Genomic DNA, 19,023 nt, shown 5'->3' with positions numbered 1-19,023 from the left:
TACCGATTTGATAGTCTCGCACAGCTGGGGTTGCCGCAAACCCTCCAAGCGAGGTTCTGACTCACAGTCCTCCTCGCTGGAGGGAAAGTGCGTTTGCACCAGCAGCTCCAAGGTTTCACTAGAAGATTCCGTCCAGGAGCCTTCCGACTTTTTAAGGAAGGATGGACTCTTATGTTCCTTGGACAGAATCTTATTGAGCCTCGCGGATTCACTAGTGCTTTCAATGTTCTGACAATAGTCTAGCCAAGACCGCCTCTTGGCGGTCCTGATGGCCGACTTGTACTTCTTTAGGCAGTCCTTGTATGGCTGCCAGTATTTTTGCCTGTAGCAGATGTTGAAGATTTCTCTGGTCAACTTCCTGAGACTAGAGAGATCTTCGTTCCACCACGGTGGCAGGGTCTTTTTGCTGTACTTAGCAGGGCACGAGACTTTGAAGGCGGTATCAAAAGCCTTCTCCAGAGCCCCGACCTTTGACTCCAGTTCGTCTGTCGTGCCAATCCTACCAATATGTGCACCGGAGAGTTTGTTCTTAATTACCTGACCAAACTTTCTCCAGTCGATCCTCCTGGGGTCTCTAAAGGGCTTGGAGACCTCTGCGGCGAGATCTAGACTGAAGAGTATCCAACTGTGGTCAGAGAAGAATCTCTGGTCAGACACTCTCCAGTCCTCCACCCTAAGAACCCCGTTGTCGGTTATTAGGGTGGTATCAAGGACCTCCTCCCAACCGTCACAGTTCTCCGAGCAGGGGAAATGAAAGGTTGGTGTACTGCCCCTGTTACACACCGATAGATTTGAAGTAATAATAAAATCAAAGAATGACTCACCCCTTTCGTTGATTTCAGAGCTGCCCCAAAGCGTATGCCTTGCATTTGCGTCGCAGCCTATCAGCAGGTTGGCTTTCTTTGGTGTTATGGTGTTCGTCAGATGTTGTAGTTCTTGTGGCGGAGCTGATCGGTCGTGAGCCATGTACGCCGAGGAAATATACACGTTCTCTGCTCCCACCTGCTCCAGCTTGACCACAACTAGGTCACTGGAACTCAGGTCCGGGCACAAAAAAGCGTGCAGACTCTTCCTCGCAAGAATACATGCTCTAGGTTTAGCCTGATCAGCGTCTCCTGTGCTGTGGAATAAATTAAAATATTTGCTTTGGAGCCCTTTGATGGTTCGGTCGCTTCCGACCCAGGGCTCCTGTATTAATGCGATGTCGATGTCTTCCTCTAAGAGGAAGACGAGCAGATTAGCCGAGGCACACTTCGAGTGCTGCAGATTTATCTGCGTTACCCTCAGCATGATCTGCTTGCGTGGGGGGTTCGTCAGCCCCCGTCGGACCGTCGATCGTCATCTCCTCCAACAGCTCGTTGGTGGCGTCGATTGGGTCAAGGTCGTCGTCCGGTTTTGCAGAGCGGAACACTTTAACTTTGGCATTCCTGACTCCGAACCACACTTTGTAATCGGCCTTTTTCAGTGCCTCCAGGCACTCCTCGTTTATGCGGAGTAGTACGGGCTGGCTGTTTATCTGAGGTTCCTCCTCCTTTATAACAACCCAGTCGTCCATGGGAATCCCGGAGTTGTGAAGGCGCAGGAAATGGACAAGCTTGTCCTTCTCCATGCGGATCTTCGGCAACCAAATGCGAGCGACCGGTCTCCTGGGAATCTCGTCGTAAGGGATAGTCTTGAGCTTAACGCCCTCCCAAGCGTCGCTGATCTTAGCGACGCACGAGCCGAGAAAGTCCTTAGAGAACTGGTCCATGCAAGCTATTACGTGGAACCCACGGACCACATGAGATGAATCAAAGTGGGGAGTGAGTCCCGGGTGTTTGCCTCCGGTTTCCACGAGATGTTCATAGACCATGCCCGACAGCCTAGCCTCAACACTGGTCCACACCTCCAGCGTTAGTTTGCCGCTAGCAGAATTGCCATCCGCCAGCGCCACCCATAAGTGACTCCTGGCCACATCGCTGAAGGTCTTCGCAGTACGTGGCCCGCCGGCTGACGGTTGCTGTACAATTTCCTTCGTATGTTGCTTGGCGTTTGCGCTCTTGCCCACTCTACTCCGCTTTTTATCTTGTTCGACCTCGTCTTGAGATCGGTTGCGTTTTAGGGCGATGGGCTTCGCCTTCTGCTCGTCAGCCCGGCGTTTGCTGTTGTATTCATCAACAATCGCCTGGTATTTAGCGAGGTCTTTTTCATCCCGCTCGTCGACAGTACCGGCCTCCTTATTCTTGGCAATCTTGCCGAGAATATGCATGGCCTTCTGGTACTGACTCTTGAGCAGGACACCCGTGGACCTTCGCTTCTTAGCCGGTTTCCGGCGATTCTTGTCGGTTTTCGCTTTCGAGGGATCCCCCGACGCTGAGGGCTTCGGGTCAGGAGTACTATGTCTGGTACTCGCTACACCCAGCCTGACGGCAGTGGGTTCCAGGCTAGAAGCCACTAGTCCGTCTGACGCCTCGCTCCGGGAGGTCCCTGCGGTTGGTTTCAGCATAACGGTGCTACGGCTGGCACCGAGTGTATTGCTCTCGACGGCCACTGTCTCCTGGCTGGAGGCCAGCAGCTCGTCCTCCGATGATGCGCCTGGCATCATCGCCTCCTCTTCTATCGTCGTTTTGGTTTTTTTATTAATTGAGTCCATGTCTTGGTCCCACGAGTAGTCCGGGAAGAATGTCCACCCTGGCTGGCCCGGCCACCAGGGTAAGGGTCTTATTTGAAACTGAAGGTGCCCAAGGTATTCAGAGTTCGCATACTAAAGACCAAGCTCCCCATTGGCCACGCAGCCCTCGGCGTATGCTGTTCCACCTTGGCTTGGCACCTTCTCCGGTGCAGGGAGGACGATCCCCGGGCTGTTGCTTCAGTCCATCCCCCCGCCAGATCTACTTGCCCCTAACACATGACCAGCAGACAAGCAGATCCTCGTCAGTTGGATGAGCCTACTCCCAGCCCGGCCCTACACACTCTTGGCCCGCCCGAAGACGGTTTCCAGCGGCCACCGCGCGGAGGTCGTGTGAGGACTTGCCTAATTATGCAACTTTAACCTGAAGCATAATCAGACCAGGCCGCCAGAGTAATGGAGAGGACTTATCCTTGAGGGATGTCAGCTGGACTTGAGTAGGGAGAAGAAAGGTCCTTTTGGATTTGAACTTACGATTTTCATTCGCCAATAAAGCTAATAATTAGCTTGCACCGGTGCGGATGGAAAGGGAGAACTTCGGAAAGTTTATAAATGAGTCCGCACTACCATGAGGAGTCGAAAGTCTTCTTTGTGCCTTTCTGTCGAAGTCGAGGAGTGTGTGATTGGAGCCACAGTGCTCACCAATGACTGCTTTTATAACCCGCTCGAAGTTCTTGGTGGAGGATGATAGGATCGAGATAGGCCTGTAGCTATCGGGATTTAGAGGATTCTTGTTTCTTTTTTGGGATAGGAACTATCCGAGCACTCTTCCAATCTGTTGGGAATTGGGCATTGATTAGGCAGTGGCTGATCATAGAGCACATAATGGAAGCAATGCTAAGAGTGCATTTCTTTAGAACGATGGACGAGATTTTGTCAAGTCCAACTGATTTTTTATTTTTGGAGGAGGCGATGGAGTGACAAAGTGGATGGGGTAGGTACTTCCACACTGACTTAGGTCGGCGAGTGTTTGGCTGAAGGGATTTTGGGTAGGCTGAGAAATGTGAAACTCGGTGAGAGGGTTGCGGGGAGTATTTATTTCTAAATAGTCTCCGCCTGAGGGTGTTTTTGTACTTGATATCGTTTAAGATATCATCGGGGAGGGTAATGCAATTGTGGTAGTTTAAGGGACGGGATGAGGTCAGTTCATCACATACTTGCTGAATTGCTTCAGTGTATTGACGAACTGTTTGGTCTATGGGGTCGTTGGAAACTGTACTGTTGGATGGGAGTAGGAGGCGTTGAAATTTAAATTTGAGGGCCAGGTTGATGCGTTTTCAGATTGCGCGCTGGGAGTCGGGGATTGATGGTGGGATGGAACGAATGAGCCTATCCGAGAGTTTGATGTCTAGGATCATGGTATCATGATCACTGATGCCTGATGGGTTGGGAATAACAGTTAGGTTACTGCTAATCAGGAAGTGGTCAAGGTAGGAATGGTAGTAATCTTTGTTGAAGGTTGGAAGGGCTGGGCTGAAATGGGCTAGGTTGATAGTGGGATAGGAGGAAACGTGGAGTCGCTTCTCATTCTGGTTCGACCGTGCATCGAACCAGACCGGGTGTCTGGCGTTGAGATCTCCACTGATAATTAAGAACCACTGCTTTCGGAGAGGGCAGGGTTGAGACGCATAAAGAAACTTGAACGAGAATCTCTGTATTTACATTTATTCGCTGATCGTGATGCAGTAGGTGATCTGATCCGAGTCTATACGGGAACTCACCTAAAGTGGAAGGTTGTCTGGTATCATGAGAACCAGAATACCCCTCGAAAATCAGATGCTTCATGAGAATTTCTCGGGCATGGCCAGCGAGAGTTTCAAGGAGGTTGTGGTTGTGTCCACATCGTAATCAGAGATATTCGGGCCTCAAGCAGGGTGTTGTACTGTACAACTCCAGTGCCGCACTAGATAGTTCGGTAGAGACTACAGGCAGGTCCTGCATCTACCAGAGTAATTGGACGTAACCTTCATAGGAACGATAGGAGGTAAAACGTTGTAATTTTGACAGTTAACCAAGCGGCTCTTAAGGAACTTAGGTTCAATCATGTGAACTCTAAACTGTTATGGGAATGCTTTAATGGAATTAATACGCCTGGCGTTCACAGTAAAGGGTTGGATACTCTGGATTCTAGCCTATATTGGGTTAAACCACAATGAGGCATCGACTGGCCAGGAAAAGAACAGGAACGCAACTAAACGACCCAGAACACTTTTGTGAAATTGGAAAGGGTTTCATATCTATCATGCTAAGGAATGAAGAGGAACAGCTGAGGGAGCTAAACTGAACGGACTTACCAGGAATGGAAAAGTAGGGGTGCTTGAAAAGCCACGCGCTCGAAGGAAAGTTCAAACCTCGCGAAGGAAAGCATTAGGATCATAGTAGGAGTACTCACTGATCATTGCAGGCTAAACTATCACTTGGAGAAGCTAGGAATATCGACGAGCCCTGTCTGCAGATCCTGTGAAGAGAGTGACCAAACCTCCATACATATTCTGGGATAGTGTGCGGCATTTATGTGCCAGATGCCTAAACGGAATACCAGGAAGTGGGGAACAACTAAAAATGTCTGCCGGTTGGCTCGATTGGTATATCATAGTAAGTAGGTACGCGAATACTATAACGCTGGTTCCTCAAGGACTTCCCTTGACACTATTATTATTATTATCTCTTAACAACCTGGTATTTGCATGATAAATTATGAATTTCTATTTTATTTTATTATTTTATTTGCAACGCGCGTGGATAATAATAATTGGGACCAGGTGACATTGAAATTCGCAGGAAGTAAGTTTGTAAGTTCAGTTCAGGAGGTTTGCTTGACAATGGATATCCTGCTGATATTAGCTAGTGGCTTAACGTTAATCGTATTTGGTGTACTGTGGGTGCAAAAAAGATTTACTTACTGGAAAAAGATGGGAATTCCCTACGAAGTACCGCATTTCTTATATGGAAACCTTAAAGGCGTTGGGCAATATGACCACGATGGTCTTCTGACCCAGAAGTTTTATGAAAAGTTTAAAGGAATAAGTCCTATTGTTGGGGTCTACTATTCCATTAAGCCAGTTGCAATTTTCATTGATATCAATCTTATTAAGGATATCTTAATCAAGGATTTTGCATCTTTTCACGACCGGGGTATCTACTACAATGAACGGGATGATCCCTTGTCAACCCATTTGATTAGCTTGCCCGGAGGTAAATGGAAACAACTGCGAAACACATGCTCACCAGCCTTCACAAGTCTAAAGATGAAAACGATGTTCTCGACAATGATGGAGGTTGGAGTGAAACTTGAAAAGAAAATTGACCAAGTTTGCAAGAGTGGAAAAGCGCTGGACATTAAAAAAGTGATGTCCCTGTTTACGATGGATGTTATTGGGAGTTGCGCCTTTGGCTTGGAGACAAACAGTTTAGAGGACGAAAATAATGAATTCTTCCGGATGGGGATCAGTGTTTTCGATAATCCTAGATATTCTACAAGATCAACGTTTGTTCTCCAAGCCTTCCGAGGATATGCGCGAAAGCTACGACTTAAACTTTTCCGGGATGAAGTTATTAAATTCTACACGGATCTTGTACGAAACACGATTGACTATCGGTTGAAGAAAAAGGAAGGACGGAATGATTTTATGCAGATATTGATCCAGTTACATACGAGCAAAGGAGAGGATAATTTATCCTTCAATGAGGTCTTAGGCCAAACTTTTGTGTTTCACATCGCTGGTTTTGAGGCTTCCGCCTCCATCCTTCAGTTTTGCTTCTACGAGCTTGCTTGTAACCCTGACATCCAGAATCGGTTGAGACATCATATCAACCAGGTATTGAGAAAACATGACGGAGAAGTGACGTATGAAGCGATAATGGATATGAAGTACCTCGATCAGGTAGTAAACGGTAAGTGGTTTACTTGACTCTAAATTGGAAACTTTGGTTGAAAAAGGATTCAAATCAGAAATTCTTTTAACAATTTCCAGAAACTCTTCGGAAGAATCCACCTTTCGGAATGTTATCCCGAGAAACCACTTTAAACTATAAAATTCCCGGCACGGATTGCATCCTTGAAAAAGGCACTAGTCTGCATATACCAATCTACGCCATACACCATGATCCTGAATTTTATCCAAATCCATCAAAGTTCAATCCAGACAATTTCTCTGAGGAAGCTGTGAAGAATAGACACCCAATTGCCTTCCTCCCATTTGGGGCAGGACCCAGAGCTTGTATAGGGGTTCGATTCGGTATGATGCAAGTGAAACTAGGGGTTATTACTGGACTGCGAAAATTCAAGTACACCTTATCGCCAAAGACTAGACAACCGATAAAGCTTCAATCAAAATTTTTTGTTGCACAACCTGAAGGAGGTATTTGGTTGAATATTGAGTCAGTTGATTGAAAGATGGTCAGTGATCCAAAGGAAAACTGGAGGCATCTTGCGGGTGAAGCCGTTCAAAGCCGAAGTAACCGATGAGGCAGTTTTCTAGGAATTTAATATTTTATAGAAAAAAAATAAATTATATCCTTTTTAGTATCCAGGTTTCTTTGGCTATAGTTATACAATCATTAGTAGCTGCATAGGAACTTCCGGTTCTGTGATTCAGAAGAGGATGGCGAACTCAACCTAATCCATAAAATCCTGGACCGTTGTAATCCCGAAACTCTTCCAGATAAAAGAAACATTTGAAATTATCTTCCTCTTCCTTTCCTTACTTTTCTTCTTCTTCCTTTGTCCCGTTAATATGTGAGGCCGGCTTATCTTGATCAGTTCCACCATTTCGCTCTATCAAGGACCTGGACTGGATGGAGTTGCGAGGAAATTAAATCAACAAGCAACGCGGCAAGTCATTGTTGTTTCGATCGGCTTTTCGGTCGTTTCTTATCGACTCCGATGTTCAGACCAATCTTGGTTATTGAGTTCTCATCGAGGTTTTAGATAAAGGGTAGGATAATTGGCACCAGAAAAGCTCATTTCAAATAGAGAGCAAAGGCTTTTGTTTACCGCCCGAAGTGGGGTGTAATCCAATACCTCTGCACGATGCAACAAAGCAAGAAATGAAAATGCTATTCAAATACGGGGAGCTCTCACCTGAGGCTGTTTTTACAACTAAATGGTGGATTCTCCTAGGAACCCTTTTGCAAGAAGCATAAGCATAGCACTCTTTTAGCGAAGAAAAGGACCAATTGAGCGGGAGGAAATAGCATCGCGGAAGAGGAGATGCCATCGAGATCGAGGTGGGACAAAAAGTCACAGAAGACGTTCCTAGCTCCAAGCTATGCGACACTCTCTTTACGGGAAAGAACCATTAACGAACTCACCATCCGGACGAAATGCAAGTCATCTCACCGGAGAATTTGAACCTCATCCAAAAAGGCATGCACAGAGGAAGAAAGGTTACCTACAAATGCAGGGTGGTGTTTCGAAAAATGAAAGCTGCTACCATCGTCTAGCAAAGGATTCTTTGGAGGGCAAAAATAGCATATGCAAGACGGGGGAATTCCTGGACCTTATCACACACTGGCGAAATTCTTAAAAGACTGAAAAGAGGAGCTGACAAAAAACCGCGTTTGTAGCCCCTAAATACGCAGTTACGTCTCTGCGATTTTACGTGAGTACCTGTTTCGTGGGCTTAATCCCACAGTCTTTCCTAAGACACAAACTGATCTAGTGGCCCCTATCAGAACCCCGCTGAGACAAGTACAACGGTGCCAGTCTACACTGAGCGAATGTCTCGGTATTCATACTGGTGGATGCAAGACCTACCTAATTCTCCACCGAACTATGGGGTGTGGTACCCGTGTTGAAACGCAACACTACGTTGGAGCCTCGAACGTCGCTTGAACGCAACAATATGGAGCTCCCACTAGGGAACCAACCGCAAAAGCCAAGCGCACATGAAACAGGAATACTTCTGAAACAAGTGGATTCATCGGTTATCCCTGTTCCCATGGTACCATTATACCTCTGGTAAAGTTTTATGGTAATGAGATGAGTCCCTGTGCAGATTCGGATCTGATCGCCCTAAAGGCTTTGGAGCATTCGTCTACTACGGCCAGCAAACCAAAGTGATACAGAGTCTGCCAGTGGCACCACTATGGACATTCTCCTCGGCCACTTGGTTTTGATTTGGTCGACAGAGTTCCTCAACGCCACCTCTGAGTACCCGTCTAGATGTGCAAAAAGCGATACTAGGGAAGACGCCAAATCTATCCAGCCGACTTGCACCGACGCAGTATATTTGTCGAACTTAGGTCGAAGACTGACAAAGAGTATATGTTCAGCAAAACAATCCAGAGCAAACAAAAAAATGGTGGTTTCACACCTAAAACCCGTTTGAACTCTCGAAATAAAAGATCAGGACTGCCTGTCGAACAAAAAAAAGGCTGACTAGTCGATAAAAACGGATTACCCAGATGTGAGCAGCCTCAAAGTGTAAGCCAAATCTGTGAACCACGGACGACAAAATATTGCTACTGTCACCGTTCCTGTTAAAACTGTCAGCCAACTTTTTTACTGTGGAAAAAAAAGAATGACAGTTCCCAACTACTGCTTCGGGTGCTGGGCAAACCAGTTTGAAAAAGGCAGGACAGATCCCACTTTTTGATACAAATGCGATTAACGCTGGTACGAAGTGAAAACTTGCACGTTAAAAAAATATCTTGTCCTTAGTTACGATCGCTGTCTGTGAATATGATACATGGCCCATGATGTCAATTCCGGGGTGTGCCAAATATTAAAAGAAAAGTCATAAAAAACCGAAAGTTAAGCAAAATGATCCAGATGGGGATGCGACCGTTCACAATGAGATGGTGCTAGATAAAAGTGGCCTTTTTATCCTTCCTAGAGCTGCATCGAGATAGGAGTTAGTAGTCGGGACACTACGATGGTAAGCTTCTACCTCGGTATACCTGGTACTGTTGCCATTTGGTTGGGGCTATCGTCAACATACGAGTGTGGGGCAACGGTCGTAGTACAGATATGCGTTTGTCTCAGGGCGAAACGTATCTGTGTTCAGTTTTCGTAATGGGCTCGGTGTTTCTGACTACAAGATACGGAATACAGTAGGGAGAGTTTCTTAGGAACGTTTAAGACCCGAACTCTTCAATGAGCCATGGTTCAACCAGATTCCAAGGGAAAACAAATTTTTAAGATGGCCCACACTGGTCGCGTGGGCACTATTCTGAATGCACTTTTTGTCAGTAGTACAAGGATGGCAGGAACTGGAAGATTTTATGACCAGGGACAGGTACATTTCCTCCGAAGTGACAAGTGGCTCTTCTCAATGTTCTGAAATCCACCAAACACCTACCAGATATAACCTCGACGTCGGAAAATTCGCCGGAAATCTCTGAAAAGAGGTGACAGGACCACGAAACTCGGACGTGGTAAAAAGAACTGCGACTTAATCAACAGTGAACTCAACAATGGGCCTTATCACTTGCAATGCATCGGTGCTCAAAAGGAGACTCCGTCACGGAAAGCTGTCTGGAGATAGACAGCTGATATTGCAAATCTACGCCGGATTACACAGCGACCCAGAGGTCATGATGAGGTAAACCTCAAATACGCAGATACGCATACAAAGAAAACGAACTTCAGCATGAAAGTGGTAGGCAAAAAGCATGCTCCCAGCTGGAGCTAACCAAGGGGAATAATAAAGTCTCAAGGAACTTCGAGAATAAGTTGAAAAACTTAGCACTCATGGATCAGATAGTTCTATGGAAGCAGTGGAAGGAATCGTGCAGGTACTTTAAGGTATCTGAACTAACCTTGTCGGTGATACAGGGAGTACTGAGAAATGTCAATCTCAGTACTCTTGACTTTAATGGAACTGGAAGAGGCGGTTTGGACCATGAAGTACAAATAGCACCGTGACGGGATAGTATTCCGAGTAAAGCTCTGAAGCTTGTATTCACGTAAAAGCAGGACTTGCTACTCAACGTGCTGAGCACATGTTTAATATTGGGAGTGTTTGTCTCGTACTGATAAACCAAGGTAAGAGTGACCCTGAGGCTCCGCTAGTGTACCAACATCTGAGTATGTTGAGCACGGAACACAGGGGAAAACCCCTTGGAGAGCTCATGAAGCCAAGGTTGGCTGACACATTACCTGCTGCGGGAAACTTCTTACAGAAACAATACGGATTTTGAGGGGATGATTCACAACGATGCGATTGAGGAAGTGGTCCAAGCGACAAAACTGGTTGAGGCACAGTTTCACCGTGGTTCTTATGACGCTTAATGCAAGACGAGAGTTCTGCGAGGTGGCGCGATATACCCAAGGCGTCCTGTGTGAGGGGCACTTCCTGCTCTACGAGATCTAGAAAGGACATCGTAGAAAGAGGGTCGCATCGAGGGCAGCCCAGAAATATGACATTGGTCCAGCTTTTAGAACGCCTCATACGATAATCTATTGTGACTCGAGACGCCTGGCGAATTGCGTGTGGGGCTGGTCACCGCTCGTACAATCAAACAAGCTCATCACACACTGTGAATGGTGATGGGGCAAGTCAGCAGATAGACACCTGAGCATGGATTCTCCCCTACTCTGGACAAAAATCGAAGTAATCGTTCTGACCAAAGGGAGGGTTCCGCCAGTCCTCCCTCTGGTGGGATTGACTATTACCCCCGACTAGCTAGGCAATTTTTGTTTAAGAATTGAGAAGTTTTAATGGATGCGGATCCATTTGATGTCGGACCGAACTAAATGAAAAGCAACTTACTCCCATGGTGGTCAAAGGGTAGTATAGGTCCCAGGGCGAAACGTGGATTGGTACCCACGATGGAGCATAAAACCTGGGAAATGCCTGCTGAACCAACATCAACAGTTCTACTACCAAACCCTATCTCCACCTCCACGTGGTGACCGCGGGGAGCTCTTTCTTAACGAAAAGCTGCAGACGGAGAAGGATGAAGGCGAGTCTCCCGCGCCTAAAAACGGGACAAATTGTACCAACTGGTCCTCCAGGTTGGGGGTTGGGTAGGGCTGACAACCCTACACGGAAAACAACTCGTTACGAAGCCACAACAGGAGCCTCGGACAGGACAGATTTTCAAATGAGACCGTTGACAATTTCTCCTATCTAGGGTCAAAAATCACAACCGATAACAACTACGATGATGAAATCCGCGCACGGTTGTTGTCAGCCAACAGAGCCTATTTCAGCTTACAAAGACTGTTCCGCTCGAAACGTCTCACCATAGGGTCAAAGCTCTTACTGTACAAGACTATGATCTTGCTAGTCCTCATGTATTCCTCGGAAACTTGGATTCTTAGCAAGAAAAATTGCGAACTCTTGGCCGCGTTCGAGAGAAGAATCCTCCGAAGAATTTTTGGCCCCCTACATGAGGATGGACGATTCCGTAGCCTACACAATGACGAAATCTGTGAGCGATACCATGACCGTCCGGTTGTGGATAAAATCCGGCTCAATCCGTATGGATGAGGATGATTCCACCCGGAAAGTCTATAAGGGCAATATCTATGGTAGAAAAAGAAGACGAGGCAGACCCTGCCTAAGATGGAGCGATGGCGTGGGTCAGGACGCCAGACAGCTTTTAGGGATATCGAATTGGTGGACCTTGGCGCAAAACCGGGATGTCTGGAGTTCCTTATTAAGGCAGGCTTAGACCGGATACCGGTTGTTGCGCCGTTGATGATGATGAACTTACTCCCAACTTTTTGGTCCACGGACTCCCCTTTTTAGGCTTAACACCCAAAGTTCAAAAATTAAAAGAGGGACAAAGACGGTTTAATGTTTTGTACCAGGGCAGAAGCAATTGATGAGACGCTGCTTTACCTCTTCCCTGGGAGCGGCATAACCAAAGCGGCTCGCTGGCTTCATACGGTCCTTTATGTAATTCGCAAAACACAACGTGGAATGATATCGAATGTGATTCTGTTCACACTGTTCCTTCCTGGTGGACTTCAACCAACGAATATGGTCTTTTCACCGTCGGCCAAATCCACATAAGTCATTACATCCTTCATGAACTCAGTTTTTAGTGACTTCACTAAGGTCCGGATTGTTTTAAAAGCAATGAAATAAGTATGACTTCCGGAAGTTTGATGAGGATGACGCACCACGGAAGCAGGCTAGATAGAATGCTACAAAAGAGTCGATGGCGATAGAACCTTAATGTCTACAGATGAGCAAACTTGTTAGCACTGATGAAGGGTACAAGTGGTTCCCGAAATATCGGTATTTGCAAGAATAAATATCCACACCAACGAAAAGGAAACAACAAGTTTTTTATTATTTCAATCGATGGTGTTGTCACATGTTAAAAGGGTAAGGGTAAAACCGGAGTCAATAATTGGTGCAGCTGAAGTCTGACATTTGAAATTGGCTTAACAAGCTAGTGCGCGACATGGGTGTTGAAAAAATCAATTCATCCATCGAGTTCAAGATTAGGATAATGAACATCAAACTCAACGCGAGGAGGAGTATCTGAAAAATGGGAAAAGCAATACATAGCCAGGTTGGTGAGGGAAGGATCAAAAGTGGAGTTCAGATGCTTTCTGGTGAGATTGCTCTAAGGAGTTGTGGAATTCATGAAGGTAACAGAGAAGTTCAGGCAAATATGTATAAGAAGAAGAGGTGATAGGAGCAAAGAGATGGGAATTATATGGATTTGCGTTCGGGAGAGAGAGAAGTAGGAAAGGAAGCTTTCGGAATGGAAGAGAGCCTTCACGACAAGCAAGATGCCATCGAATTCCTCCGTAGCCTGTTCCAGGCCATGGTTGAGAAAGGAGGGAAGAAAGACAGCTGTGGCCTGAATAGCTGAGTTACACCTAAGTTTCTCAAGTGAGTAGGGTGTCACAAACTACGTAGCCAGACCTGCAACATAGTTATTTGAACTCTGGAGCGTTTCCAATCACTTGAAGCAGGTAGAACCGAGGTCACTCCTGAATAGGGTTTTGCGATGTTAAAACTACTCCATGTCGCGAAACCTGCAATATTTGCCTCAAATTAGACGGATGACCGACGACGACCAAGCAAACGTTTAACGGACTATTCTTTCGGATGGTGGAATTTACGCTCCCTGAACAAACTAGGGGCTGTCAAGGCCGACCTTCAACAGGTCGAGATTTACAAATTGAGCATGATTGCAGTCCAAGAAACAAGTTGGATTGGTAGCGAAATATGCAATATGAGTTGGAACTCAATTTTTAAAAGTGGTATACCATTGGGACACAAGGAGTTTGGAGTTGCGTTTATAGTGACCAAACAGCTTAAGCCTCGTGTCATCGACTTCAAACCTATCAACGAGAGGTTGCCTGAGATTCGCATAAGGACTCGTTTTTGGTTCATTAACCACGCCCCGGCTGAAGTCAAGGAAGATGCAATGAAAGACAAGCTTTATGCACGTCTGGAGACGCCATTTGACTCATTTCCAAAAAAATATGTCAAAATACTGTTGAGTGATACAATACAAATCTTGTCGTAAGCTGCACATGCTTCTCACACCGGCGTATTCACAAACAGATCTGCAAATCACCAGACCAATATACGGTCAACCAATTTGACAACACCCTCATTGGTATAAGATAGGTGTCTAGGGTGTTGGATGAGCGATCCTATCGAGGAGCAAACTGCGGTTCAGAACATCACTTGGTGAAGGCAACATATCGGTGCAGAAAGTGCGGGGGCGGAATCAGCCCCACGACAATCTTCGCGGCTAATAAACTTATGAGCGGTGCAAACCCGCAGGCATGTACACCCACCCTGCAGGAGAAACTATCACCTATGCTACACAGCATCAGTAAAATAGATTTTCACGGGGTTTTGCGGAGAACTAAAAGGCACCATCAAGGAAGTCACAGAGAAGGTCATGAATGCAAAATATTACTCAACGCAGAGAACGAAGCCATCAGAAAAAATATCCAATGTGCAACCAGAGCCAAAAGAGGAAATCATGGCGAGCTACAGCGAATAGAATAATTAGACGTAAGAAATGGAAATATTTTGACCAGCAGTTGCTGAACATTTGTGAAAACCTGGCTAATAGAAACACCAGACAAGCATATAGACTAGTGAATACAATTAAGAACGGTTATCATCCCAGGACTATCCCCTTCAATGACAAAGATGGAAACATCTTCCGTGATGCCGATAGCATCAACAAACGCTGGGCATCCTATTTTGAAGAGCTTCCCAAGCCGACACCTGGCGCCCCAATAAAGGTGACCCAAATCGATGGCGGAATTGGTGATCCTGGCCCCACTGCACACCTCCGACAGATGGAGAAAGATAGAGAGATAGATTCCATTTTAAAAACTACAGAGGCATCTCACTAATCTGATCGTCCTATAAAATACTGACGAAAATTCCCGAGAATAGAATAAGGCCATACGTCGAACGACTTATTAGCAAGTACCAAGGCGGTTTCAGGTCAGCTCGCCCCTCAACCGACCAGCTTTTTACCGTTAAACTAATCCTGCCAAAGTGTTAGGAATATAATGTTGACGTGTACCAAATCATTGCCGACTTCAAGCAGGCATACGGCAATAAAGATCGTGGGGTACTTTACTACCTAATGCTTTAATTTGGCTACTGGTACTAGCTCAACTATTACGACTGACAAAGATGGCTATGACCACTTTCATCTCACAGGTCAGGATCCAGAACAGGTTGACTGATTCTTTTGAAACACGTACTGGTTTGAAGCAGGATGAGCGCCGATGCTCTTCAACCTAGCACTCGAATACGCTATCCGAACAATGGATACCAACATTAGCGGGACGTTACTCATCAAGTCGACTCAATTCTCACGAAATGTCGCGTCAATCTGTACAGTCGTTTCTGAGAAAAGGGCATGTGATTGACAGACAGACAGACGGAGGCCAACGAAGACGATGTAAACACTTATCGGAAAGGGGGAACTGGTTCAATTGTAGATCTGACTTTTGTCAGCCCTGCGCTGGCACGTGACACGTCTTGGCAAGTTAGTGAGGACTTCACGTACAGCGATCACCAGGCACCGCCTTTGAACTAAGGACGGAACCACAACGCAGGATACCCGCACCCCGGAAGCCGAAATCCAAAAGAACACCAGGGTGGTCTGCAAAAGTGATGGATGAGCAAAAATTCATGGAAGTGTGGCTAGACCTGCCTGGCAAAGCAGGCACCTCCAAGGATACAGCTCTCCATGTTGCACAAGGCACCTCTAAGACATGTGACGCGTCGATGCCTAGCAGATACTCATTCTCCACTAGAAGACCCAATTATTGGTGGAATAGGGAACTTGCCAGTCTTTGATCGATTTACCACAGAGCCAGACGAATGGCTCAGAGGGCAATAGGTAGAATCGATCAAGGGCAAAAGGTACATGCCTATAGGGAAGCTCGCAAGAACCTCAAGCTCGCTATCCAGCGAAGTAAGAGGGTATGTTTTAAGGAGCTCTGTTCGAAAGCGGACATAAATTCGTGGGGTAGCGCCTATAAAATCGTGACAGGACGATTCAGAGGTCGATCATCTCCGCAAATCACGTGCCCTATGCTCTTGTTGAAAGTAATCCTGGGGTTATTTGCCCCGGAAGAAGGGGTACTGACACTTTCCAGCGTCTCCTGAATGTGATGCCGATTCCATCAGTCACCAGGGACGAGCTGATGGAGATCTGCAGTCGAATACGCGACAGCAAAGCCCCGGGTCTGGACGGCATACCGAATAAGGACCTCAAACTTGCTGTCAAATGTAGACCAGATATGTTCGCGGAGCTGTTTGAAACGTACATGTCCGAGGGTGTCTTTACAGCACCGTGGAAGCGGCAGAAGCTGGTGCTGCTGCCTAAGGCTGGCAAACTGCCAGGGGAACCATCCTCTTATAGACCCATATGTCTTCTAGACACTATGGGGAAAGAGTTGGAGCGGGTCATTTATAATAAACTACTCCCAGTCGTCGAGAGCCAAGGGGGCCTTTCAAATAGGCAGTATGGGTTCTGTAAAGCCAGATCAATCATTGATGCCATCAAAATGGTTACTGGCTTGGCCGAAAATGCAATTCACGGAAGGGTTTGTACCAGCAAATATTGCATGGTGGTCACCCTGGATATGAGGAATGCATTCAACTCGGCCAATTGGAACCTTATACGAAAGTCTCTGGCGACGATTAGTGTTTTCACCTATCTCGCCGCTATAATAGATAGCTATTTGCATGAGCGAACATTCTCGTATAATACCGATGATGGACCCAAGGAATACACTGTCTCCGCGGGTGTCCCACAGGGTTCTGTACTGGGCCCACTACTGTGGAACATCATGTATAATGATATGCTTAACCTTCCGGTTCCGGTGGTGGGTTACGCTGATGATAAAGCACCGGTTGTGGTCGCAAAGGATCTCGAGCATGCTAAGTTGTGCCCAAGCGAAGCAATCAGTGTTGTTAAGACTTGGACTGGCACTCGCTGACGAAAAGACGGAAGCGGTCCTTATCACTAAGCACCGCAAAAGAAATTACGCCTGCATTAGAATCGGGAATCGTACCATCAAGCCGATCATGAAATGCTTGGGGGTGATGATAGACGGAAAACTTAATTTTAAGCAGCACATAGCAAGGATACACCACGAGTATGGCTCTCGCAAGGATGATGCCGAACGTAGGAGAACCGCTGCATACTTGCAGGCTGCTCATAGCCATGGTGGTAAGTTCTATCATGCTGTATGCAGTCCCAGTTTGGGGAAAAGCGCTACAGGTCTTAGGCAATGCATATAAACTAAGTACGGTTTACAGAAAAACAGCCTTAAGGGTGTGTTCTGCCTTCAGGACCGTCTCAGTCGATGCAGCATTTGTCATCTCGGGAATGATGCCGACTGACATCCTGGCAACCGAAATGATGAACATTTATAACACCAGGTCCATCTCTCCCTTATCGCAGGTGAAAAAAACCGAAAAAGAGAGATCCATAAGCAGATAGCAACAGCGATGAGACCAGTCAGAAGAAGGTTGTTGGACTTACAGGTTGATCCCTTCCATCAGGGAGTGGCTGGAGAGAAAGCATGGGGAAATCAATTATAATCTCATCCAGTTTCTCGCCGGCCATGGAGGATACCGTCACTACCTGTACAGGTTTAAATTGGACACCTCTCCTAATTGTCCAAACTGGTACGGGGTCCCAGAGGGCCCAGCGCACGTATTCTTCCAATATCCTAGGCTCGTGGAAAAAAGAAGGTACCTAGAGGAAACTCTAGGTGAAGTGCTATCACCGGAAAATTTTGTCCGGAGAATGGTAGCTTGCCAGGAAGACTGGGATGCGATCAATTCCATGATCGCAGTAATCCAGGAGAAACTGCGAAAAGCAGAAGAAGTGAGGAAGGCGCGGTTACGGACCCCGCGGGAAGATGGAAGAAGACCTGGCTAAGGTAAGCTAACTCCGACCTGTGATGTAATACCTTGAGGTGGTTTCATGGAGTCGGGAGTGGTTTTAGGGTTATCCCACACTCTGGCGTGCCCAGGCCAGAGTCTTTTGAAGATTTCCACCTCCTTAAAAAAAAAAAGACAGACAGACATTGAACCGATTTTAGAAAGGTTTTGTTTTGCAAACAAAACCTTAAAAAGGGTAGGACGCCAGCTCATTCGAACATTTCACATGTTGGAGGTTTATCTGGACTATCGCATTGCTGGTCATTGGCCCCGTTATTGTTTGGAGCCCTTCTCCGCATTTGGAGTATCACCTTCGGTGTCCATCCTAAGCTCTAGGTCGTCCAGGTTCCGTTCTTCACTGGGCAGGGGGTCTACTTCGCTAATTGATCTAGTGCTTTCCGTCTTTTTGACCTCCCAGATTGCTTTGAGGACACCGTCGACCCCGATTGTGAGGAGTCTGCTCTTGAGAGAGTGACTCTCTCCTCATTTCATTTCAAGGTTTACTCATTTTAGGCTGTTTTGTCGACTCTGATAGGGGAACAACAATCAAGAAATGCGAAGATGTCATTGGAAACCCTTTAACGTATAGGCCAGATACCGGTAGGTGTGTTGGATGGGTCATGTTTTAAAAAATGGATATTGGGTTTGGTTTTTTAGCTCCAACAGCTACAATCAATGGGACCGTTGACTTCGGTCATACCCATCCCCTACGTTTACTAGAAGCTCTTAAACAGGATGTTATCGAAAAAATGACCTAAACGTCACTGAATCGCCCCAAAATTTGCTAAAATCTTTTCATCATTGTGACTAAACAAATTCCTAATCAAAAACTGCCACAAAGCATGACTGCGATTCCGAATGAAGAGTTTTTTTTTGTATCTTTGGTTTACTGTGCGCCGAATATTCGAATGAGGGTGCATGGGTAAACAGTGAGTTGAGATAAGGAGGGACAAGTCAGTCGCTATCTATCTGAAAGGTTGCCGTAAAGAACTAAGAGAA

At 46.3% G+C, this 19,023-nt stretch overlaps 1 protein-coding gene across 1 annotated transcript; it reads left to right on the top strand.

Moving 5' to 3' along the window:
* Positions 1–5,481: 5,481 nt before the first annotated feature.
* LOC119650843 (probable cytochrome P450 6a14) lies at positions 5,482–18,782 on the top strand. The gene is made up of 4 exons (XM_038053987.1): positions 5,482–6,562; positions 6,643–7,029; positions 18,538–18,624; positions 18,682–18,782. The coding sequence occupies exons 1-4, from the start codon at positions 5,491–5,493 to the stop codon at positions 18,780–18,782; spliced, it is 1,647 nt and encodes a 548-aa protein (XP_037909915.1). The 5' UTR covers positions 5,482–5,490.
* Positions 18,783–19,023: the final 241 nt, after the last annotated feature.

Source organism: Hermetia illucens, chromosome 3, assembly GCF_905115235.1.
Source record: "Hermetia illucens chromosome 3, iHerIll2.2.curated.20191125, whole genome shotgun sequence".
NCBI classification, from domain to species: domain Eukaryota; kingdom Metazoa; phylum Arthropoda; class Insecta; order Diptera; family Stratiomyidae; genus Hermetia; species Hermetia illucens.
Note: the sequence above shows the minus strand (reverse complement) of the source record. Positions and strands in the feature narration are given on the sequence as shown.

Bases quoted from the DNA above. Each gene is read 5' to 3' on its own strand.
- LOC119650843 (XM_038053987.1), top strand. From the start codon at position 5,491: ATGGATATCCTGCTGATATTAGCTAGTGGCTTAACGTTAATCGTATTT. The intron at 6,563-6,642 runs GTAAGTGGTTTA...AACAATTTCCAG, and splicing joins CCTCGATCAGGTAGTAAACG to AAACTCTTCGGAAGAATCCA. The intron at 7,030-18,537 runs GTATTTGGTTGA...TACTCATTTTAG, and splicing joins TGTTGCACAACCTGAAGGAG to GCTGTTTTGTCGACTCTGAT.